General features: G+C 41.9%; 1 protein-coding gene across 12 annotated transcripts in view; it reads left to right on the top strand.

Moving 5' to 3' along the window:
• The window catches only part of LOC117702995 (protein NDRG3), a 63,995-nt gene that overhangs the window by 12,778 nt on the left and 24,844 nt on the right, over window positions 1-26,373 (top strand). For 7 of the 12 annotated variants that reach the window (XM_034494355.1, XM_034494353.2, XM_076930130.1 and 4 more), the window contains exons 2-3: window positions 7,234-7,335; window positions 19,508-19,543. In XM_034494355.1, coding sequence (XP_034350246.1) covers window positions 7,279-7,335; window positions 19,508-19,543 — 93 coding nt within the window. In that variant the 5' untranslated portion in view covers window positions 7,234-7,278. The remainder of the gene's footprint in view (window positions 1-7,233; window positions 7,336-19,507; window positions 19,544-26,373) is intronic. The other 5 variants (XM_034494356.2, XM_034494354.2, XM_076930129.1 and 2 more) reach the window with 1 other exon arrangement.

Raw genomic sequence — 26,373 nt, 5'->3', positions numbered from 1 at the left:
TTATGTGTGGCTTTTTTTTCCCCCCCTTACCATGAGTATCCTCATTTGTCCTCTCCTGCATTCCGGTTAGTCAAGCATGTCCTTTCAGGATCCACCATTCTCACTCCTTGAGGAATCTCTTGGCCATCCTAGCCCTTAGTTGTCTCACCTCTGCCCTGGGGAAGCTTCTTTTAGCTCCAAAGCTATGTTCCAAGCACTAGATGCAGGAAGACAGCCCAAGTGGTCCTCTTTCTTTTTGGTAAGGTGAAACACACAGAGAAATACCATTGGTGAAACTTGATAGGGTTTTAAACTGGTAAAACTTGGATAGTTCTTTAAACTGATGATTAACGCCCTACAGAGGTTATTTGGCACTATATGGAGGCAGTTTGGATTGTTAGAGCTGTTGGAAGAGGATGTTATAGCCATCTAGTTGTAAATGTCTGGGATATTACTAAACACGGTAATACACAGAACACATTCCCCCCACACCAGACGCTGTCTTTGTCTATAATCATCAGTGAGGCAGTGTGTGAGACTGGCCATAATGTCAACATTTGCTGTTAGAAAACTTGAGTTTCAGTTCCACCTGAGCCATTTGTTATTAGTTGGTCTGTTTGTCTTCTTAAGTCTCAGGTTTTTTTCATCTCTATTCTAGCTAAGATGCCAGTGCCTCTATTTTTCATTGCTACAATCAGTGAGCTGTTAGGAGGGGGAGGAAAGGAGGAAGAGAAAGGGAGAGAGAATGAATACATAGGAGTCTGCATGCTCTCCTAGCTCTAGCCAATCACCTGGGTGTGTCCTGCCTCTTAGCTGTAAATGTTTCAGGACTAGCTGCAGCTGACCCTTCCAGCTCATTCCCCTTAGTGTGCCTCTTGTTTGCTGCTTCATTCTGTTTTGGTGATCTGTCTGCATTCTTTCCAAGACCAAAAGTGACTTTGCCCCTAGAATGCCAATGAGTATCTTAATGTTAGTATGTCCAGACAAAGCCAAAGATAACGAATTACCTTGATCATGGGAGAAAGCTATGAAATAAAACAGTACTTTATTACTACTTTTTAAAAAAAATGTTTTTAAGTACTAGAAATTTCACAGTGCAGACTCTCATGTTCCTTAGGGTCAGACCAAATGTCTGCTGATCTGCTGAGTGACCTTTACCAAGTTCTTGATTCATATTAGGTTGCTAACTGGTTGGCCTGAGGAAAAAAAGAAGTACATTTATAGAGAATTCAGAATGTCAGTCCTGTCCAGGACCCAAAAAGATCATTCTGCCTAACTTCTTCGTTTTACAGAAAGGGAAAAGGCTTTGCCCAGTGTCACTCAGCCCTTTATGGGCCTGCCTACATCTAGACTACACTCCTAATGTTCTTAGGGACTCTTTCTGGGACTGGAAGGGTCCATGCATTTCCAGCCTTCTACTTTCTGAGTGAACAAAGGCTTGCATTTGGTGTCACTGGACTTCATTTCTTGTGACACTAGAAATGGAACCCAGTGCCTCACACATCTGGTTAAACACACTGCCGCTGAGCTGTGCTCCTGACTCTACACTGTTAGACTGGTGTGTTGTGCAGAGACACAGTAGCCTCACCAACTCTTCAGCAGAGCTCCTGTGCTTTTCTGTGTTTTCTATTCAGAGGTCTGTCAAACTTCTTAAAAACCCCAGGTCTTGAAGCTCTTTAAAGATCCTTCTAGTGTTCTGTGTGTGCCAAGAAACACTGCTGTTTCTCCCTGTCTCCTACTGACGTTTTTCTCTTGCCCTTCAGCATTTTCCAAATTTATAAAAAAGATGATCTACATAGTCCAGGGCTTTTCAGCATAGGTAACTGAACTTCATAGGTTACTAGATGATTTTGGTTTCATATATATATATATATATATATATATATATATATATATATATATATATATATATATATACATTGTTGCTGTCTTCAGACACACCAGAAGAAGCCATCGGATCCCATTACAAAGGGTTGCTGGGAATTGAGCTCAGGACCTTTGGAAGAATAGTCAATGCTCTTAACCACTGGGTCATCTCTCTAGCCCAGATGTTTTTGAGACACCATATTTATATAGTTTCAGCTGATCTTGAACTCAGAGCACTCTCCTGCCTAAGTCTCCTTAGTGTTTATATTATAGCATACCTTACTCTTCGTAGGGTTTTTTTTCTCCCAACATTTTTTTTTTTTTTTTTGATTCTTTGGGGACTTCACATCATACATACCTATTATATTCACTTTTCAGTCCTTCCCTGTTCAATCTACACACACACCATTCTAACTTTACCCCAATTTAAAAACCAATCCAATTTGTGATAACTATATATACACTGGAATGTGGCCAAACTCTCTGTGGCCTGCCCCTTAAATGGACCTGAGTCATTCCCCTCCCACCCTGCTACTGGAAGCCATCTATTGTGGAGAGTGACAGTAAAGCATCCTATTACACTTTTTAAGAGTCCTCTTTGATGGCTTCCTGTTTAGGCTGCTGCTATTTCGGGGGGGGGGGGGGGGGTGGGAGCAAAGGTGGGGATTGTCACAGAAGTCTCGCATGACATGAGTCATGGACTTCAACACAGACCCGGCCTAGTAAGACCAAGAAACTTCCTAGGTTTTGACACCATTAATGCTTCCTGCCAGAAGATAAAGCTTTTCCGGTTCTCAGCCTCTCTCTCCCTTTCCATCATTCCACAGTTTTCTCCCCTATGGTGTAAACCTCTGTTCCCTTGACTTCTTTGACACTGTGTTTCTGCTTTTCCTCCTGTACCTGACATTTTCCTTTTATCTCCTAATGGTTCTACTTTCCGTCACTCACCTGTCCTTCTGAAGAGCCCAGGGTCTGTAGTTTGGTGATGACCTGTGGACTCATCTCTCTAAAACTCACTCGTACTCGAACTCAGGTCTCCCTGACTCCTGACTTAAACAGAAATGTTCATTAGTGTCTGTTGCTCTTTTTCACTTCCTCCATCTTTATTTGTTTGGGCCATTGTTCTTTTATCTCCCTTAACTAGAAACTTTGACAAAAACCTGTTTCTTCCCTGACCTTGTGCCATTTTAAAATCAATTCTTAATTTCCCATTATTTTATTTTAACTGATGTTTATTTCTCAGAGGTGCTGAGGCTCAGGCTCTGTGTGCTGGGCCAGGGTTCTAGGTCTGAGCATCACCCCTGGTCCCTCCTTTATTCTTTACATTTGTAATTTCAGCTGCTTGATAGACTGTCACTCTCAGCTGCGTCAAACTCTACTTTTTGGTATATTCTCCTTCTGGTTGATCTGGCTTGTTGAGTCTTTTTAAAGATCCATATAGTTTATTATATAAAAAATACTGAATATATTCTATTTGGAAGATGGCAGGATGAAATAATAGAGTCTCTGTTCTATCTCTGTTAAAGATGCTGTCAGAGATCACCCTCTCGTCTCAGCTGATCTCTGATCCTTAGCGATGGATCACATGCTCAGCCGTTATCCCTCAAAACTGATAAAATCCCCAGGAGAGTGTACATTAAAGTTTGAAAGCACACTATTTTAAGAAGTGAGAAGTAGCCCTTGTTTTTAAAACAGGCTGTCAAAAAATAGCTGGGATTTAATTCCCTTTTTCTTTACTTATTTCATATTCTCCTTGCCTTAATTAGCTCCTGAAAGAATGAGTCCTTATCCTGGAGTGATGACTCAAGCCTGCATTTCCAAGGGGTCTGAGTCATTGTTAATATGTATAGGATAGCTTTCGGCTTCCATCAGATTTTTCTCATGGGATGCTACTGTGTAGGTGGGGAGGAAGGAACTGATCCAGGTTTCCATAACCAGCTGGTGGGCCTGGTATAGATATATTATGGTATAGTGGAGACAGAAAAAAATTAAGTCATTTCTTTATCACTTACATGTAGAATTTCAGAAAACAGGTCCAAGCCTAAGTTTTTCTTCTGTAGAGTAAATGAAGATGTCTTCCTGGGAGATTGATGAGAGAATTCCTGGCATGGAGCTGGTGCCTACATTGCCCTTTCCTGTTCCTCAGTCAAAGGGTGATTGTAAAAATACACTCTTCATACTTCTTCTCAAGACTAGGAAAGAGGACAGACATTTATCGTCTACTGTAGCTTATGGAAGCTTTACCAGCCTTTTAAAAATATCAGTACCTCTTTGTGCCAGGATGGGACCTGGCAGCAGATGCCGGAACTGCAGGCCACATCCCCAGGAGGGAGCCAGTCTGTGCAGCCAAGGGATCTGGAGATGGAGTTTTCCACCATGTGATCTTCCTTTTCTCGTAGATATTATAAAACTGCTCACTGGTAAGGGCTCAAGATGGCAGGAACTAAGGAAAAAAAGGAATCCACTGCATCCTTTCATGTGTGGAAGGCAAACACTCCTGTCTTCCTGGCCAATTTCTAAACAATCCTGCAGCTCTAGCTTCCTTCCTTAGTCTGCCCATCGAGGGGGCAGTCTTCTTTAGTTTGCTTCTTAAGTGTATACTGGCACAGTCATCCCATTTTCTTTTATCATAGAAACAGGAGATGGTTGGGAATGGTGATACATGCCTGCAGTGTCACCACTTAGAAGCAGGAGGATCAGTAATTCATGGACAGTTTCAGATACATACCAGGTTTAGAGCTACCCTGGGCTATTTGAAATCTTGCCTTAGGAAACAAAAAATGCAGGGGAGCAGTAAGTGGATGTCTTTTGACTTTCAACCTGGGGCCTAACACACCACCAACACACCCACACACCCACAATGAAGTTTGTGCTGCTTAAATTGAACTAGAAAAATAAAGTAGATGGTGTGGGAAAAAAATAATGCCAGGATATCATCACTTTACATGGGAAAAAAAGAACATCATGAATAAACTAAAATTTGTATTTTGAGACAGGTTCTTCCTGTGTAGCCCAGGATGGTACCACACTTTTGATCCTTCTAGTGATCAAACTTTTGCCTTGCTAGTGATGGGAAAATGGTTATCCTTAGTTGGAAGAATTATAAGTAAAGTATCTTTTCATTAATCTATTACTTTCACAAGGTCTGAATGATCATATGAAGTCCAAATAAAATACAGCCACGGTTTATTATATGATTAACAAACACAAAATGAATAAATAAATCTCAGACTATTTTTCAGAGCTGGAGATTGAACCCAGGGCCACATACATGCTAGAAAATTAAGTTATATCTTCTGAGCTTTGAGTTTCTGTTTCTTGGGCAAGTGTTACGTAGCTCAGTGCCTCTTGTCGTGCTAGACAGAGGCAGCCACAATATCACCAGCTGTGGAAGCATGAGGAACAGCAGCAGATACACTGCAGTGTGCTGCAGTGTAAGCCATGACCTATAGTAGGATAGATGTGTTCAATCATTTTGAGCATGATTTCTGTTCACGGTGGGTTTGATCAGGATATAATTCCATCATCTGTCAAGCATCTGTATCACACCAGTCTCTTTTGAAGGTTTTCTTAATTCTCACAGGGTAGAAGCGATGGTTCCCACTTGGAACTCTTGTCTCTTCCTTGTATTTATCATTTTAGAGACCGTTGTCATCTCTGCTGTTTTGTAACTTCCTAGGAGGAAGGGACACTCTCTGATTTTTCCTATTGCTTTGCACAGTAGCTCTCCAGTAAGTGGCACTGAATGGCCACAATTCAAAATCACTGAGTTAGGATTTTTTTGTGATTTCATAGGTTCAGGGACAAGAAAGAAGGAAGAAAGTGTGGAGCTTACTCCACAGGGTGAGAATCACGTACCTGCAGTATCTAATGCTTACAGCCTATCCAAGGCCATATGGTGGGATGATGGTGGGATGAGGAAGGCTTTCTGGTTACCTCATCCTCCCTCAGCCATCTTCCTTTCTTTGAACTTGATAATGTGGTCCCTCTTACTGGCTACCTATTGCTATAGAACATATCCCTTCAAAACAAAATTATTGATTATCTTTTATAGTTTCTGTGGGTCAGGAACTCAGAATGCCTTGGCTAGTGTTTCATGTGGTTGTAGTCAGGTGTTTCTATGGCTTAGACAGCTAAGCTCTGACTAAGTCTTTAGGATTCATTTGCAAGATCACTCACATGGCTAGCAGGTCCCTCCACATGGACCTCCAGAGGTCTCTGTGTGCCCTCATAATATAGTTTCCTCCCTTGGTGATAGAAATCCAACATCACAGAAACTAAAATACCCAGGTAATAAAAGTCTAAAAGTTTTATCTCTTCTCTTATGTTCTATTAGTAACATAAGTCATTCCTGATTTGCTCAGGTGGGTGATTATGTGTGGGTGTGAGTATCAAGTATCAAGGATAATGGACTTGGAGAAGGCCATTCCAAGTCAGCTACCATTTCCTTATCACACTGAGATTCCTCAGTAGAGTTGTTGATTCATCTTCACTGCCCTTGCCATTACTAATTGAGGGTCCTGTTCTGTACAGCACCTTCCAGCTGTTGCCTTTCGTAACCCTCTTCTCTCCACATCACTGCTTCCTGAAGCACAGTTCTGAGAAGATTTTTCTCTTGCTCATCTTTAGGAACCAAGATATACACTGCAGACTGCAAAGTTATTTGTTGCTCTTTGTTTAAAATATCACCACAGACATAGTAACCTAAAACAACACACCTTTATTATCTCAAGGTGTCAGGGGTCCTTGCTAAGGCTTCAGACAAGGTGTCAGTTAAGGTTACCTCTCATCTGAGTCTCCACTGGGAAGGAAATTGTTTCCAGTGTCATGTGGTTGTTGGCAGTATTCAGTTTCTTGTAGAGATTATTGAACCGAGGGTCTCAGTTTCTTTCTGTCTTTCCCCTCCCTTTGCTGTCGTAGAGGAAGCTGCCCTTAGTTCCCTCCCGCATGGCTTTCTTGTAGCGTGCCAGCTGGCTCAACACAACTAGCAAGGCAGAATGTCTTTCAGTAAGACAGGTGTTTAAATATTTTGTAATGTAAACCCTGTCTCAAAAAACAAACAAAAAAAATATATATTTTGTAATGTAACCACATAAAAGCACTCACATACATTCTCTCTCATTTCCCTCATTCTGTCAGTCAGAAGCAGGACATAGATCTGGGGCGTGGAGTGTGAAGCTGTGAAAAGGTATTGACACCAGAGGGGAAGAACAACAGGCCATTTGAGAGTGTGTCTGCCTCCACTTGTGTCTGCTGTCCCCTGCTGTCCATGTCCATGTCTGTACCTGTACACGGTGTACATGGAGCAAAGCCCAGTATCTGAGTGAGCGACGTCATGCTTCCAACAGCAGCTTAAGCATGTTTTCTCTCCCCTCTCTTCTGTTTCAGAGTTACTGATTTACTCTTGAGACTAACCTGCTCTGAGCCATCCTCATGGATGAACTTCAGGATGTTCAACTCACAGAGATCAAACCACTTCTAAATGATAAGGTAAAGACTATTTTGTTTTAGCTAAAATATGTATAAATGGCTTTCTTGTGCTATTAATTGACTTTTTATATATGAGAGTACTGAGTAAAACACTTAGCTTGATGATTTTTTTATTGATGGGAATACTTTTTAAAACTCATTTCTTAGCCTGCTCTTTGATGTCGCCCCAGCCTTTTCTTTTCAATAGGCAAATTCAGTCATATTTTGAAGTTTTTCTATTTTATAGAAAGGAAAAAATAATACAGTCACCTTAAATAGAAAGTGTGAAGGTGGTATTTGATTTAGGATCTGAACACTTGACTTTAAGTTTCTATAAGAAGGTTTTAACATGCATAGCTAGGGGTGTATGCAGGCTCCAGTGCTCTCTCAAAAGCTTGCTGAGTCTCCTATGTGACCATTTTCATCAGAGATGGATATCAAGAGTTTACTTTCTTGTTTGGTTGGTAAAGATGTTTGTTTTTTATGAGACAAGGTTTTTCTGTGTAGTCCTAGAGCTCACTTTGTAGACTGGCCTCAAACTCTGCCTCCTCAGAGCTGGGATTAGAGGTGTGCACTACCACATCCAGCAGAACGTACCTCATTTTTATCGTGGTGTTAGAGAGTTTCATGATGAAAGCCCCCAGAGCTCAGCAGCTCCTTCTTGTCCCTTCCAGTTCGGTGTTCACACCAGAAACTCTGTGCTACACTGTTCTTTTGGCCCATTGTCCTAACGCTCTGTTGAATACTTTATAGCCAATGTGAGTCTACAGCAGCCTCGGAGGAAAGAACGGAGAGGGTGTGGAGAGAAAGGATGAGAGCACCAAAAGATGTTGATGCTAATTTCTTTCTCTGTCCAAAGCAAGGCTCTTTATAACATCTTGCTCTACTGACTTATATTTTCACTGAGTTATATTGCATCCTGACAGCCCCATATTCTTCTCTGTGACCTTTTCTCTCGGTCATCCTTCCTTTGGCTTTCACTAGACTCTATGTTCTCTCCTTTGGCAGTCTGTACTTTTTAAAGGCCTTCTTGACTTCTGCTGACTGCCCCCACAATGTTTCCAGAAATCTCTATCCATTAAACACCATTTTTTTGTGTATATGAAGGACTTTACATAAAAGGATATGCCACGAAGAAGAGGAAGGTACTAAAATCTATAGCTTTAAAGCTCAGGTCTGGCCACAGAAATACATATTCTCAGGGCAGGAGAAAGCTGATAGTTTTGCTTCAGCAAGGAAGTAACCTGTCTTCAGTCTTGTTAATCATCAGAATCAGGTAAGGGAGTGTTTAAAAATGCAGATCCCAGGTCCCACTCCAGACCAGTCTAAGGGGTAAAGACTGGTCAGCACGTTTCAGGTTTGGCTTCTGGTTGGAGCTACCTGTGGAGATGTAAGAATCACTAATGCCAAGTCATTATTGATACCTTTCTAGACTGGTCTAGGGTATAGTGTAGTTGTTTTGTTTGTACTGAAGATTAAACCAAGGATTCATGGTTGTCAGGTGCTCAGCCACTAAGCTACTTATAAATAAGGGCATTGCTTTAATATTTGCTTAAATGTTATAGAGTGAATTCTGTCCCTGGAATTTTACACACTGAAACTTTAGCCCACATCACATGTGACTTTTGGAGAGGAAGCCTTGTGATGGTCTGTTTTAATTGTCAACGTGCCGTGATCTAGGATCACCTGGGAAGGCAGTCTTTCAGTATTGAATATCTAGATTAGGATGGTCTATGGGCATGACTGGGGGTTTGTCTTGATTATACTAAGTGACGTGGGAAGACAGCCCAGTAGCAGGCAGCACCATTCTCTGGGGTTGGCTCCTGTACTGGATGAACAAGGAGAAAGTGAGCTGAGCACTGCCAGGCATGTATGTACTGTCTCTGCTCTGGACTGTGGCCGTGACTGGCTGCTTCAACTTCCTGCCGCCTTGACTATGCAGCTGCTGTGGATTATAACCTGGTTCGTGAGCTAAAACAAAACCTTCCTCTCCCAAGCTGCCTTTGTCATGTTTTATTATTATTATTATTATTATTATTATTATTATTATTATTATTACAGCAACAGTACAAAACTAAAACAGACCTTTATAGAAGTGATTAGAGTTCAGTAAAGTCAGAAAGATAGAGCCTGACCTGACGGCTGGTGGCCTCTACTTGTCACCGTGTGAGGACAGTGATCTGATGGCTGGTGGGCTCTACTTGTCACCATGTGAGGACTTAGTGAGAAGGCAGCCATTTGAGAAGCAGGAAGAAAGCCCTCATCAGAAACTGAAACCTCTGTCTTAAACCGTGCAGCTTGCAGAACTGTGAGGAATTAACTTTGTGTTGTTGTAAGTCTTCCCTCCATGGTATTTTCTCGTGGCCCAAGTAGACTGACACGGAGCAAAGCCTCGCTCCCTCTCAGCTGTCAGTTTCGCTCCGATATGCTGTTCTGTTCCCGCCCACTTTCCACGTTCCATCTTGCTTCTTTCTCCCTGAGACACGTTCCTGTCCCACTCACTGTTCATGGAAGCCCCATGTTCTGACTGAGTAGACAAGAGTCCCTCTGAACAGTGGCATTCCCAAGGAATACTGACTCCTTTGCCCTCCACCTTCCCAACTGCAGGGATTCCCTGGTGTTTGAAAACTGCCAGCTCTGGTCAGTGAGTCAACGCTTTTGTACATGTTGTAAAAGAAGATGATGATGAAAATGCCTCTCCTCCATCTCCATGGTGTCATTTAATGCTCTAGACAGCTCAGTGAGGTAGAGAGCACAGATAAGGACGTTTCCATATTGCTGAGTGGGCTAAAGCTAAGAAAGGAAGTGGCTCACAGATTGAGTTCCAGGTGATGCCTGCAGGCTTTCTTTGGCACTGATGTTTTGGACTGATACTGTTTAGGACACTGTTCTATGCATTGTAGAATGTTTAGCAACAACTTAGCCTGTATCTACCAGATGCTACTAGCCGTCCCCTCCCAGTGGTGACAACCAAAAAGGTCTCTAGATATTGCTAAATATTATCTGGGACGCAAAGTGCAGAAATGACACTCGCTAGTATTAAGAGAAAAGCCTCTGGATTTGAATGAGTAGATGCCTTGAGGAGCTTTGCTGTTGTTTTGGCCTCCCTAGCCCTCCCCTCCCTCCTTTCTCCCTTTCTTCATTGTGGGCTATCCTATCATGTACTAAGTACTTTCTATGTGCCAAATGCTTTACATGAATTCTCTCTTAATGGTCAGATTTCTCTTTGAAGTACTATAATCTTCATTTAACAGATAACAGTATCTGATTGATAGGTCAGCTTGCCAAGTCAGTAAATGCTAGAGCTGGGTCTGAAACCCAAGTCTTTCCTATTCTGAAATGTTCTGCCCACCTTTGTGACCATGTAGACTTTGCCAGTGTGACTTTTTTTTTTTTTTTTTTTTTTTTTGTATCTTTCAGGAGCAACCTAGAAACATATTATATTATTTTACCCCATCTTTCATTTCATACTTTGCTCTTAGCCTAAGTCATTGCCAAATCCTTTCAGGCTTCAGGGAGCTAAAGGGAATGTAGACAGACCCTGTTACAGGGAGATAACGTGTCCTAGGGTGACCATAAGGAAGCATTTTTCATATATTTTAAGAGAAGCTCATGTTTACTTGTCTTATAGCTTGTCTTCTTCCCATTTTTATTTTAGTATGACTGTAATTTTGTCTATAGCTCAGAATTGTCAAGAAGTGGGTGAATTTTTCATGTTTATTTTGGCTCCAGTAATGAAAAAAAAGTAACCAGCAATCCAGAATGTATATATGAGTGGATATATGAGTATTTTCCCCTTAAATAACATTATAAATGTGATAGTCACAGAACTATAGTACCAGTGCTTAGAAAGCTGAGATAAGAGAAGACCAAGTCCTAGATTACATAGAAAGACCCTGGTTTAAAAAAAATTTTTAATAATTTATTTTATGTATAGGAGTACACTGTAGTTGCCTTCAGAAGAGGGAATTGGATCCCATTGCAGATGGTTGTGAGCCACCATGTAGTTGCTGGGAATTGAACTCAGGAGCTCTGGAAGAGCAGTCAGTGCTCTTAACTGCTAAGCCATCTCTCCAGCTGGCAAGACCCTGTTTTAAAAGAAAAAGAAAAGCCAGGCCTATGTCTGAAATCCTAGCACTTTGAGGGCAGAGGCAAGAAAGCTGTCAAGAGTCTGGGGTTAGTCTGGTTGCATAGTGAGTTCCAGGCTAACTAGGGCTCCATAGTAAAACTCTGTCTCAAAAAAGTGTTTTGCCATTTTCAGAGTATTTTTAGAAATATTATATTATTCTCTAATTGGGCATGGTGGTGCACACCTTTAATTACGGCACACAAGAGGCAGAAGCAGGTAGATCTCTGAGTTTAAGACCAGCCTAGTCTACAGAGCTAGTTCCAGGATAGCCAGGGCTATGTAGAATAGAGATACCACCCTGTCTCATCAAAAAACAAGGTAAACAAACAAACCAAATATTATATTGTTCTTCCAGCCTCTCTTCAGATACTCAGCTGTTTACAGATGAGGCTCATACCTGGTCCAGAGCCAGTGTCTGTTAAAGAGTTAGAACACAGACTAGCACCTCTAACTTTTTAAAAATGGTTTATTTATATGCATCAATGTTTTGTCTGCATGCATGTCTGTGTGAGGGTATCATATCCTCTGGAACTAGAGTTACAGACAGTTGTGAGCTGCCATGTGAATGCTGGGAACTGAACCCCAGTCCTTGGGAGTCCTCTGCTGAGCTACCTGTCCAGCCCACACATTTTTTTATTGGATATTTTCTTTATTTACATTTCAAATGTTATCTTCTTTCCAGGTCTTCCCTCAGGAAACCCCTTATCCCATCTCCCCTTCCCCGTCCTCTGTGAGGGTGCTCCCCCACCCACCCACCGACTCCTATCTTCCTGACCTAGCATTCCCCTACACTGGGGCATCAGACCCCCATAGGACCAAGGCCATTCTTCCCATTGATGTCCAGCAGCCCACATATTTAACTTTGACCTTGATCTAGGGGTCTGGTGCTCTTATGTTCTTCTCACCATCTGCTTGTTAGCTGTCCAGACACCTCACCCAGCAGATCTCCAAGCAGGAGAGCCCACCATGCTTCTCTCTCCCTGTCTTTTAGTCTACCTACTATGGCTTTAGAGCCTACAGAGCCTAGTGAAAGCCAAACGTCGGGTATGAAAAACACATAAGAAGCCAGAGTTGTCTTCTGAAGAGTTGAAGATATATCAGAAAGGGGAATAAGTACCCAAGGGGATGATGAATGGAAACAAGCTGTTTGCTTTGTGTTGGTTATTATAATAAATTGTGAAATAGCCCATACTGTAGTTTAAGGTTTGCTTTTTTACTAAAGACTAGGCATATAAGCAAAGGGGAAAGATGTGTATATAAGAATTGTAAGAAGAAGAACTCTGGGATCAACTTAAAAATGATTTTTTAATTGATATGGTTGTTTTGCTTGCATGTATGTCTATGTAGCACTTGTGTGCCTCATGTCCACAGAGACCAGAGATGGCATTGGATCCCCCTGAACGTTAGAGATGCTTGTGAGCTGTCATGTGGGTGTTAGGAATTGAGCCTGGGACTTCTGGAAGAGCAGCAGCAAGCACCACTAACTGCTGAGCCATCTGTCCAGTCCCTGGGAACAATGTATTTGTAAGCTCCGGGAGAATAGAAACAGAAGAGTTTGTGTATCAGGGTTACTTTTTGAAAAGGTGTCTGCAGGGTAGGGCATAGGGACAGAAGGACATGAAACGGCTCAGCCTTTAACAGCACATGTATAAACCTGATGACCTGAGTTTGATCCCAAAACCCAGGTAAAGGTGGGAAAGAGAACCAACTGCACTTTGTCCTCTGACCTCCACAAGCGTAGTGCTACACACATCCCTCCTCTTCCAATCATACACAGACACGCAATAATAACATTTTCAAATTTTAATAAAGCTTTCCACAGGGTCTGGCCTACCTCATAGGTTACTGGTTAAAAGCTGGGTAGCTAGAGTGTCAGGAAAGGGCTGGAAAAGTAGGTTCAGTGAGTGTCATAGGGCAGTCAGTGCCTGAGTCCCTAGCATTCCCAGGTGAGCCTGCAATGTTTACTTTGTGTGATCTAGACTCCATTTGGGTAGTGTTGCTTTCTTGGAATCTGAGATTATGAAAAAATTCCAAGAAAAATGAGGCCATAGATCCTGTCTCAGGGAAATGATAAGAGACAGAGTAAGATTAAGTGGAGGAGGGTTTAGGGATGCCCTGCTGTTGTAACTCTTGGCCTTGGCCAGTGAGAACTTGATCACTGTGTAGTCCAAGTTTCTGGGAATGAGGAGATGGAGTGTGCTTTGAAGGAAAAAAAAATAATAAAACAACTATGGCTAAAAGAAAGAAAAAGAAGAGCATGGAGGCATAGCTTGATGGTAGATCATTCATCGTGAGTATGAGGCCCTGGGTTCATTCCCTAGCATTTATCCACCTAGTGTCTGCAGTTAAACTTACATTTGTTGACACTTTCATCAGAGACTATTCTGGGATGCTATTCTGTTTTGAACTAGATGATGGGTATATCTTAGTGTTCCAAGAGTGATTGTCACAACTGTTGTCAGAAATGACCAAAGTGATGCTGGGCAGGGAGTGTGTTCAAGCAAGAATTAATGCCACCACAACAGACTGAGTGGCTGGCAATCAATTTCAAGAAATGGGAGATGGTAAGGAGAGCCCAAAACATAGTCACAACCTATCTGAGAGCCCAAGGAATTTTTATAATTTATCTATTTTTATTTTATTTTATGTACATTGGTGTTTTGCCTACATATGTAAGGGGGTCAGATCTCCTGGAACAGGAGTTACAGACAGTTGTGAGCTGCCATGTGGGTGCTGAGAATTGAACCCAGGTCCTCTTGAAGAGCATTGAATGCTTTTAATCGCTAAGGTGTCTCTCTAGCCCAAGCTCAAGGAAGTTTTTATTTTATTTTATTATTATTATTATTATTATTATTATTTTTTTGTTTTTTTGTTTTTTTCGAGACAGGGTTTCTCTGTGTAGCCCTGGCTGTCCTGGAACTCACTCTGTAGACCAGGCTGGCCTCGAACTCAGAAATCCACCTGCCTCTGCCTCCCAAGTGCTGGGATTAAAGGTGTGCGCCACCACTGCCCGGCTGCGCAAGGAATGCAGGAATCTGTGACCTGTAACATTGCCTAATAGTGTACAGTGTAGATGTTAGCTTCAAAGTTGAAATTGTAGTCTACAGATGATAACTTGATTATAGAAGACGGTCTTATCTTAGCATTTATTAGGATTGCTTTAGGATTTATTAGGAAGTCTGTTAATTATTTTTAAAAATAATTGATATAGATGCTTAAAGCATATAGAATTTTCATTCAAGTCTTGGATTACCAGCTTGAACATATTTCTTCTCAGAGAATGGTTTGCTGAAGAAGCTAAAGCAGAAGAATCATAAATTTGAGGGTAGCCTAAGCTGTGTAGCAGGGCTTTATGTCAGAGCTCTAAAACAACAGTGAGTCTTAATCTGTGCTCGTTGTCTTACTCAGTTGTTAAAGACAGACAGTGTCTTCTGAGCTTACTTAACCCTCTGCGTGCTCACTCTCCCATTTTCATTTTACTTTCTGTTGGGAAGATTTTTCTTTTCTCTGGAAGGTTCCGTATTGTTTTGTTCTTTGCCCCAGTGCTAAGAATGGAACCTAGGGTTTTTCTGCATGCTCCCCAAGCTACATCTCCAGCCTGCTCCCCTTTGGGAGATGTTTATCCTAAGAAAGAATCTTGCTAAGTTACATAGGCTGGCCTGAGTTTGTAGTTGTCCTGCATCAGGGGCTCACATAAGGTTGGGTTAAGGTGTGCTACTACACTCAACACTCAATTTTTTGTGTCATTTTGTTTTTGAGATCAATTTATTTAAAACTTTTATTGTTATAACAACTTGCTATCTCCTCTTTAGCTGCTTCCCTCTTTGGTCTTCATGTCTGCCTCAAATCCTGTATCTCTTTTGAGGCATTCATAACTTCTTCAGGATGACAGTTTTACACTCGTTGAGTGTCAGGACCAAGAATAGATGGTGAGTCACACATAGACCACCCTCCCTGCTGCAAACTCACATAACTGGCAGATTTCCCAGGTCCTTTATTATCTCATCTTCACATTCTGCCATTGCCTTCTGCCTCTCATTGCCTCTGTGGGGTGTGTGTGTGTGTGTGTGTGTGTGTGTGTGTGTGTGTGTACATGCTTGGTCCCTGCAGAGGTCAGTAGAGCGTATCAGCTCTCCTGGAACTGGAGTTATAGACAGTGAGCCACCGTGTGGATGCTGAGATCCAAACTCAGGTCCTCTGGAAGATCAGTCAGTGCTTCTGCTTAATTGCAGAGGTGCTGAGCCAATTCAACTACCCACCTTTTACAGTTCTTGATTGTATTGTGAGAATGCATCTCTCTTTTCTTTAATAATTATTGTTTTTCCCTTCCTTTTTTTTTTTTTTTTTTTTTTTTTGGTTTTTCGAGACAGGGTTTCTCTGTGTAGCCCTGGCTGTCCTGGAATTCACTCTGTAGACCAGGCTGGCCTCGAACTCAAAAATCCACCTGCCTCTGCCTCCCAAGTGCTGGGATTAAAGGCGTGCGCCACCACCACCCGGCCCCTTCTAATTTTTTATTTGTTTGTATTTCATACTTCTTTCTTTAACCAGTTCTTAGTTACTTTTTTCTTACTCAATTAAGGGAATTACTTGCTTTGAAGTTATCTTTTTCTTTGCTTATTGTTTAATTTTTTGTAGTGCTGAAGTTAGAACACAGGCTTTGATTATGCTGTGTAAACATCCTTATATTTAGCCACGAGTGAAGGACATGTGAAGCACATGTGAAGCTCACAACACTGCACACAGATGTTCCCCACCTCTCTCTCACACACACACACACACACACACACACACACACACACAAACATTAAATAAAAGAAAAAAATCATTTGATTAAGATTTTTACTAACTCCTCAACAAATAAGATAGCTGGTATTTCTGGAAAGAATTGCCTGTTTCTACTTTTGGCACTTCTCTTGTGCTCTTCTCAGAGGCTCAGACCTCACACAAAGCCTTGTGGGTGCTATCACATGACCACAAGGAAGCTGAGTGTGTGCACCAGGGACAGCTGCTCCTGAAGAGCCCAATCAGGCTAGAGTGACTTTCCAAATAGTCCCTAAAGGAACCTCCAGAAACACTGATATGGCCTATCTTATGTCTGTGCTTTTTGTATAAATCCTTTTTGTGGTAAATTAGAAAAAGGAAATGCATGCTTACTATAGAAAAAAAGCATTGAAGGAATTGTGATCTCTCATAATTCCTATGCAGAGACAGATAGTAGTTAATGGGTTGGTACTGTCCTTCTGATCTTTGTTTTGGTTTTGAGACAAGGCTTCATAATCTAGCGAGGCTAGGCTGGAACTCACTATACTAACCAGACTGGCCTTGAACTCTCAGCAATCCTACCTCAACTAAGGGCATGTGCCTGGATTAATTATTTAAAATGGGCTCGTTTATTGTATAAGTCAAAGAACTTCCCTGCTGGTTATGTCTATCTTACTGAAACCATTCACCATTTAGTCTGTGCAAGGACCCTTCCTTTGGTCTTTCTTAGTCTTACTGGAAATTAAGTACAATGGCTTCTCTGAATAAGTTCGTACCAATATCCCTCAGGACTAAGTAAGAGGAGCCATTCAACACTATGATGCTTTTTTGCTTATAGCAGCCTTAGGCCCTGGAGTCTGCTATCCTATTTCTGTGTGGTTATCATACTATCGTCACATGCTGTAATTCTATAAGACTTTAAAATTAATTATTCAGCTTTGAGTCAAGAATGATGCTCAGACCAGCCTTCTCTGTCCTTTTTATCTGCAGTTTCCTGATGGTTGATCTGCTGTGGCTTTACTGTGTACATCGTAGAAAACCCAAGGCTGCTTTTCTAGAACTTTATTCCTTCAGGAGGTCAACAATGTCATATACAAGTTTCTCTGATAATTTTAAACCTAATAGCAAGGTGTACCTTAATCTTAATTATAGCACCTATAATCTCAGCACTTAGATGCTAAGAGGATTGTGAGTTTAAGGCTACCTAGTGAAAACCTGTCCCACAAAACAAAATTCAAAACAATGTAAAAACGATTACACACATGCATGCACAACTTGGATTGTTCATGTAACTAATGGCTACTGTATTGGATACCACTGCTCCAGACTACTCCAGCTCCTCTCCTGAACAGGATAGTTTGTTTCTTTTGGTTGAGGCTCTGCCTCAACCTCTGCTTTGCCTTCATAGCTGGGTAAGAGGTGGGTCAGGAAGAATGGTATTTTTTTTTTCCGTTTCTTAATGTTGGGAATCAAACCCAGGGCCTTGACTATACTAAGGCTGGTGCTCTACTGCAGAGCTATACCTCTGGCTCACAGAAGAACTATTTCTAAGACTAGTTTGAACAATCAGATATCAGAGGGGCAGTGTTGAGAAAGGTGTTTATTAGCAACTCCACGCCTTCTGGAAGCTGTTGGGAAGATGGATACATGTGCCATAGTATAACAGTCTGATAAGAGAGCTTTTGAAAGAATGGCTTGCACTTCATGAAAAATCAAGTCAGAAGGGTTTTCTCTCTCTCTTTTCCCCAAATATATCACCTGTTCCCCTTTCTGTACTCTTACACTGTACTTTTTCAACCCTGGCATCTTAAATATGGCAAAGATGCCTCTGAATCATTCCATTGATTCTCTCAAGAATTACCATCATGTAATCCCCATTTAGAAGCATGGTGAATTTTGTTTGGAGTTTTTAGATATGGTATACTTCTTAAATGCTTCGGTGACTTTCCTTCCTTTTTCTTTTCTTTTCTTTTCTTTTTTTTTTTTTTTTTTTTTTTTTTTTTTCTTTCTTTGGTTTTTCGAGACAGGGTTTCTCTGTATAGCCTTGGCTGTCCTGGAACTCACTCTGTAGAGCAGGCTGGCCTCGAACTCAGAAATCCGCCTGCCTCTGCCTCCCAAGTGCTGGGATTAAAGGCGTGCACCACCACTGCCCCCCCTCCTTTTTCTTACTGGCTATTTTGTAGGATATAATTAATACGACAACCTATTAAGAACTCTATTCGGTTTTTCTTTCCTTCAGAAACATTGGGTTTTAGGGGGGGAAATGGCATTGGTTTTTATTTATGTCTATCTGTGTGAACCTATGTGCAATGTGCAATGGCCACAGAGGCCAGAAGAAGGCATCAGATCCCTTGGACCTGGGCTTTACTGGTGGTTGGGAGCCGCCTAACCTGGGTCCTCTGTAAGACAGCACACGCTTTTAACTGCTCAAGCATCTCTCCAGCCCACAACATTGCGTTTCTCTTTTCTTTTTTAAAAAAAGGATTCATTATTTTTATTTATATACACGTGTGTGTGGATATGTGTTACATGTGTGGAGGTGCTTGCAGAAAGAAGCCAGAGGTTTTAGATTCCCTGGAACAGGAATTACAAGTAGCTGTGAGCTGCCCCGCATGAGTACCAGAACTGAACTCACGTTCTCTGCAATAGCAGTGTGTACTCTTGTTTTCCAGACAGGGTTTCTCTGTGTAGCCCTGGCTGTCCTGGAACTCACTCTGTAGACCAGGCTGGCCTCGAACTCAGAAATCCACCTGCCTCTGCCTCCCAAGTGCTGGGATTAAAGATATTCCCAGCACAGCACTGACTCTTAACTGGCTAGCCATCCCCCAACATTGCTTTTCTTAAGAAATCTAACAAAAGTTAGATTTGAGGTTTTCATTTTTGGCTTTGTCTTCTTACTGTTTCTTCTAGAGGTGGAAACCATTTCTCTCTCCTCCGTCCCTTTCAGGGTGGCCTCCAATATCTTCCCTTCCAGGTTTCTTTCCTTCCAAGTGCTTCCCCTGTGTATTTAACTTTAGAGCATGGTTCATGGTTCACTGTGAACCTACACATGTTACTGCTTTCTTTCCACAGAAGGCGTGACACAAGACTTGCCGGGTAACAAGACTTATCTTCATGTTAATCTCACCTCTGAAAATATAGCCTGCAGTAGCATATTACACACCCACTTCCTCTCCAAACTTTTCAATGAGAATCATTTTAGTTTGTGACAACCAGGAGGCTACACGTACACTACTTTCACTGTGAACTAAATTTACTGCACATTTGGGGAAACTGACTGTGTTTTCTGACTTCTATTGACAGAATGGCACACGAAACTTCCAGGACTTTGACTGTCAGGTAAGGACTGTACAAGCACCAAAGAAGCTCTGTACAGGATCCCAACAGTGCCTCCCTCCCTACACTGGTGGTCATAGAGAAGTGGATCTTGTATTGCTATTGTTTGTATTTTGTTTTGTTCAAGCAGGGACTGTAGACCAGGCTGACCTTGAACTCATGACAGTGCCTCCTAATTCAGCTTCCTGAGTTCTGGGCTTAGAGGCATGAGCTACCACCCTTAGACAGAAGTCCATTCATCATAGCTAATCATGAGAACTCACTAGTGTTCTTTTGGTCATTGGATCAAGCTTATTTAAAATGATTTGCTCTCATATTCAAAAAGTGTCTTCTAGGAACCTATCTAACGACTGTAGGTTACTTAGTTGAGCTGTGTCTTTGTGATTGAGATCTCCTTTGTCACAAGTGGTAAGTGGAAGATTGTCACTAGACTCAGGTAAAACAGATGGCAGGCAGTTTATAGAAGAGACATCTTAATAGCAAAATCAAATAATTACTAATACAAAATGAAGATTTTTCTTGGCTTTATGTTTGGAAATGCAAATTTTATCCTGGCTCAGTATTTTCCCACATGGGACTTGCCAATTAGAAAATCAGTAAAATGAGCCAGCCATTCTCTACCCACCTACTTTATCTGTTAACTAGCCCTGAAAGAAATCTAAGAAAGAAACACATGGATATATAGGGAACCTTCTAAGCCCACACAGCCTGACTCTCTCACTCTGGGATTGCTGCCATAGCTACAACATGAAGCTGACTTAAAGGGCACTGGCAGGGAAGGATGGCTCTTCAACTGTACTCCTTGTTTCCAGGGTTCAGCCATCTTCATAGCCATCAGGAAAGAATTGCTTCTAATATGCTCTTCATGTTAAGTACAGTCTTATAGCATTAGCATCAAAGGCAAAAACCAGTCTAGTCAATCCTTGTATAGAGAAATTAAAAAAAAAAAAACTTTCGTATTAGCAAACCAGTTCTATCACAATTATTGGTCCCCTATGTTAGGGTATCTATGGATATGATCTTTGAAATGTATGTTTGAGAGAAGCAAAGCAATATTATAGTTTTTTATTGTTCTTAATATCTGAGTGAAGACATCAAATGATTGGAACAGGAAAACCGGCTCCTCCTGAGTGTATTACTTATTTTTTTCCTGGGTAAGTCTAGAACTGGAATTTAAGGAGTCCACTTGTCCTTAAAGCTGACATTCGGCAGGTTAGGTGAGGCTTGCTGTGCAAGAGCAGGCTGGTGGTGTTGTCCTTGAGTCCCAGCTCCAGCTGATCACTTATGACAGAATCAGCCCAGTGTGCTTGGGAGTCATTTACTCATATTTAAAGTCTTTAGAACTTTCAATACTCTGTGACAGTGGGACAGTCAAGATTGAGTTTGGCTGCTTTTAATTTAATCTGACGTTAGTTATAGTTTGGGTCAGTTAGTTATAGTTGGATCAGTTGGAGTTGATTGCTTTTGACATGATTTACCAAGGAGATTACTGAGATAGAGCGATAGGAGGACTCGGTGTAAGGTGCATCAGAAATAGTACACATGCACTCCTCTCTGAAAGCATGTGCTTTCATCAGATACCAAGAGGTTAAGAGATTTAAGCCATCTATTTTTTCTGCTTTACCATGTGTGCTTGCGTGCTTGCTTGCTTGCTTGCTTGCTTGCTTGCTTGCTTGCATGTGTGTCCAGGGCCTTGCTCATGCTAGGCAAGTGTTCTTTTTTCATATCTAGGTATAGATTTAGTCTAGCAATGGCCAGTGAAATGGCCCAATGGGTAAAGCGGCTTACAATGTAAGCCTTATAATCTGAGCTCAATCCCCGGAACCTACATGAGGTGCAGGGAAAGATCAACTCCATGAATTTGTCCTCTGACCTTCATGTGTATGTGTACATACATGAATGCAAGGCACACACGATGATACTTTAGCAAGGGACCAATGAGATGTTTCAGTGGGTAAAGGCTTACTGCATAGCCTGATAACCTGAGTTCAATCTCAAAAACCCTCTTTTTTTAAAAAGCCACATGCAGGGGCTCGAGAGATAGCTCAGTGGTTAAGTAGTTCGATTTCCAGCAACCACATGGTAGCTCACAGTCATCTGTAATGGGATCCGATGCCTTCTTCTGATGTGTCTAAAGACAGCTACAGTGTACTCATAAATTAAGGGGGGAAAAAGCCACATGCAGTCACTAAGATGGCTTAGCAGATAAAGGTGCTTGCTGCCAACGCTGACAAACTGAGTTTGATTCCTAGAACCCACAGGATAGCAGGAGAGACCAAACTCTCACAGGTTGTCTTCTAACTTTTATGGCATGTCCAGTCCCACCCCACTCCGGTAAATAAATATAATAAAAGTTTTAGAAAGAAAGCCTAGATGCAATGGTATGTGTCTATAATCCCACCATTCCTACAGTGAGATAGGAGGTGGAGACAAGAGACTCTCCTAGAAGCCCACAGTCTAGTTAGCCTAGAGTATAGAGTATAGCAAAAACAAGAAAAACCATGCTTCAGCAAGGTGGAAGGAGAAAATCAACTCCTTAACGACTGTCCTTCGATTTCCACAAGTACACTGTGCAATGCACACATCCCACAACAATAATAACAATGACTACTACTACTATTGTGGTTGGTGTTATTTTAAATTGGAGCTATGACATAATACAGTGGTAGAGCTCTTGCCTGGCATGTGTGAGCCTGGGTTCAATCCCCAGCCCTGAAAGTCAACAACAAAAAACTGTATTCCTGCTTTTTTCTATTATGAAGTCCTGTACTATTATGCTAAGGTGAGCCTTTCTTTGGAACCTTCATATGACATGCCTTCTTTTGGAATGTATCAGATTGAACCTTGTTTTCACCAATGTAGATATACAGTGGTTTTGATTTCTTTTTTTTTTTAAGTTTTTATTTATTTATTATATGCAAGTACACTGTAGCTGTCTTCAGACACACCCTAAGAGGGCATCGGATCCCATTAGAGATGGTTATGAGCCACCAAGTGGTTGCTGGGATTTGAACTCATGACTTCCGGAAGAGCAAGTCAGTGCTCTTAACCGCTGAGCCATCTCACCAGCCCCCAGTTTTGATTTCTTTACTTTTAGTGCTGCTAAAAATAATTGGCCTTGCATAAAAAAAAAAAAAAAGAGCCTATCCCAAAGTGCTCCTACTTTAAGTGAAGCCTCATTGTCTCCTGGCATTGTGAAATGCAACTCTAGGTTGGATAGAAATAGAATGATGTGAGGTGCTGTGACTGTCATCTGTTTGACACTAATCTTGGATATGTGCATTCTCTGTGTTGAAAGAAAAACTGGGCGGCAGAGGCAGGTGGATTTCTGAGTTCGAGGCCAGCCTGGTCTACACAGTGAGTTTCAGGACAGCCAGGGCTACACAGAGAAACCCTGTCTCGAAAAACCAGAGAGAGAGAGAGAGAGAGAGAGAGAGAGAGAGAGAGAGAGAGAGAGAGAGAGAAGGAGGAGGAGGAGGAGGAGGAGGAGGAAGAAGAAGAAGAAGAAGAAGAAGAAGAAGAAGAAGAAGAAGAAGAAGAAGAAGAAGAAGAAGAGGAAGAAGAAGAGGAAGAAGAAGAAGGAAGAAGGAGGAGGGGGAGGGGGAGGGGAGAGAGAAAGAAAGAAAAAGAGAGAAAGAAAGAGAAAGAAAGAAAGAAAGAAAGAAAGAAAGAAAGAAAGAAAGAAAGAAAGAAACTGACTAGAGATGTAGCTTAGTGGTAGAGTGCTTGCCTAGTGTGTATAAGACCCCAGGTTCAATGCTCAGTCTTCAGCACTGAATAAATATTAGTGGATAGTAAGAAGCTTTTATCTGGCAGTATATATCATCCCTGTGGAAGAAGCTGATAATGAATGGTGTAGAATAATCCAGGCTTGGCCAAGGAAATAATTTCATGTTGTCTGTTTAATTGCAATTGCTCTGTAGAGGACCCATTTGAGGACCAGATATTATCACTGCAGCGCAAATCATTTTATGTGATTGGTGAGTGAATGGCTTGCTACCAAATAAGAATTAAGTTGATGGCAAGGAGTGGAGGACCTTACAGAAAAAGTTAAATTCAAAAACAAACAAAAATCACAAATTGCCATCTGCCTATATATATACATACACTCTGTAAATAGAGAGTTTACTCCTCCAATAGACAATATCATGTCACATGCATGATGGCTACCAACTTTTCAGACTTACAGCGCAGAGACACAGTGCTAAGAAAAGACCTTTTCTGTAGCACTATGATACGTTTAGGGTGATATTCACTGGTAGAGCAATGGTCTCATACTAGTCATGCACACTCCCGAGGCACAGTGTGGTGAGAGGGAGTCCTGGGGCCTTGGGCCGGGTTGGTTACATTCTTTCTCTCTCCTAATGGTCATCATCTAAGGCTGTGGAAAGAAGATTCTAGAGCTGGCTCTGAAAAAGAAAAAGACTTTTAGGTCTATATATTGCAAAAAAGATTCTTAGATGGAAAATGTGTCTGGTGGGAAGGCTGGAGGGTGTGGGTGGCTGCAGAGCAAGCACTGGATGCCTGGAAGTGTTGTGTGAACTCGGGTGAAAGGCGTGAGAGGCAAGAGGGGAGACAGGAAACTTGCAGAGGCTATGTAATTGACAGGTTTTTTAAAATTTAGTTTGGTTTGGGGGAGTGGTTGTTTGTTTATTTGTTCGTTTGTTTGTTTGTTTGAGGCAGGGTTTCTCTGTGTAGCTCTGGCTGTCTTGGAACTCACTCTATAGACCAGGCTGGATTCAAACTCTACCTGCCTCTGCCTCTGACAAGTACTAGGATTAAGGGTGTGTGCCATTACTTCCCTGGCCAGTTGGGTATTTTGCTGTGAGATTGCACGTTAGCCTTATCTCTCTGAACAGTAGTATTGAATGGAACATTATAACCCAAAACCCTATGTGTTGGGACTTCAAGTATAGTTCAGAGGAAGTACAATTGCCTAGCAAGGACCTGAGTCACACACACACACACACAAACACGCACGCACGCACATGAGCGGATGCGGACAACACGATTGCTACATAGCATTGGAAGACTCTGACTATAGCCTGATAATTAGAAACAATAGCATTTCATACTAGAAGAAAGTTACTAGCATGGAGAAGAAATGGTGGCAGGCACTAAGTGATCATAATTTAGCTGGTATCAGAGATAAAGGGCCAGTGATATGGTGACAGTACATTTAGCTAAAGGGAGAAGACATGAGAAAGTCCACAGTTGCTGACTATCCAAACTGGCCCCGTCCTAGCTCAGGTTATTAACAGCTCTCTGCTTACAATGCCATCTTTGGTTGCTAGTGAGGCAGTCAGGATAGATGGAGATGCCAGAGACCTGTATGAGCTTAGGCTGTTTCCTAAGCTCAGAGTGTAATGGGCTGTGCTCCTAAGCTCTACAGCCTCAGAGACAGACACAGCCTGGAGAAGCCACTTGGAGTTCTGCCCTCTGAGCACAGGCTGCCACTGTGGGTCACATTCTAGAATGTTGGTGTGGCAGTCTCTAGAGAAAGAGCCAGTGAGACGGATGAGGGTTGACTAGAGCAGAAAGGTGACAGAATCAGAAAATCATCCCACAGCTGGTGTCTCTGAGGCCCTTCCCCTAATTGGCAATGGAGATATATCCACAAATCCCCGTGAAGGTTAGTGCCTTGGTTAGTGCCTGCTTTCTTTCTCCTCATGCCTTTGCTCTCAGACCATTTACATTCACGTTCTGTCTGCCCAAAGGAAGAGGAACCCCAAGAGACTAACAGCACAAAGCGACAGATCAGAATATGACAACAAATCAAGGCTCTTAGCCCTTTGATTCTCTGGTTGTTACATAATTTGAAGGCACATTATGGGGAGGTAGGGACTGAGCTCTCCCTGAGAAGGGTGTGATTTTGTTAAGGCCCCAATTGTGACACTGAATTACATGCACATTGTGAATGATGACAAAGCAGTTAATGTGCTTGCTCCCCTGCCTACTTTAAAACTCCATCTTTGACAGCTTTATTTTTTCTTTCATGTTTTTCGGGACAGGGTTGCTTCTTTGTAACAGAGGCTGTCCTGGACTTCATTTGTAGATCAGGGTGGCCTTGAACTCACAGAGATCCACATCCCTCTGCATCCTGAGCCCTGGGATTAAAGACATGCTCCACCATGTCTAGCAATGGCTCCATTGTTATCTGTCTCCCTTTTCAGCTCATTGCCCATCCCCTCTCCATACGCACTGTGGACTGCCTGGCTGCAGAGTGGGAGGCCACATTGTAAGCCAGTGTTTTCTTGGCTCTCATGCAGTGGCTTATCTGAGGCCCAAGTGGACTTTTTACTCAGATTTTATTAAAGGTCTGAGTGAGGCAGAAGGAAAATTCTACTAGATAGTCATAGTGACAAATTTAAGGAACCTTACTTTTGAACTGTGATGTCAACCAAATAAGACTTACTCCTCTCTCCCAATATTCTTATTCAATCCTCTATTTTTCTTTTCTTTTTTCTTTTTTTCTTTCTTTCTTTTTTTTTGTTTTTTTGTTTGTTTGTTTGTTTGTTTGTTTGTTTTCGAGACAGGGTTTCTCTGTGTAGTCCTGGCTGTCCTGGAACTCACTCTGTAGACCAGGCTGGCCTCGAACTCAGAAATCCGCCTTCCTCTGCCTCCCAAGCGCTGGGATTACAGGCGTGCGCCACCACCGCCCGGCCCTCTATTTTTCTTGATAAATAGAATATGGAGATGAGATACTGAGCCCCTTGAGTTCTGCTTTAGAATCCACTTCATTCCTCAAGGAAACAAAACCCTAAGGTTGGCATACAGTGCTTCTCTTCCAGTACTGTACTTGTTAAATATCATAAACACATACAATTCCTAGT

The sequence above is a fragment of the Arvicanthis niloticus genome, chromosome 2, assembly GCF_011762505.2.
Source record: "Arvicanthis niloticus isolate mArvNil1 chromosome 2, mArvNil1.pat.X, whole genome shotgun sequence".
Lineage (NCBI taxonomy): Eukaryota > Metazoa > Chordata > Mammalia > Rodentia > Muridae > Arvicanthis > Arvicanthis niloticus.
The sequence above is the reverse complement of the archived record's forward strand: the minus strand, read 5'-3'. Positions and strand labels throughout refer to the sequence as shown.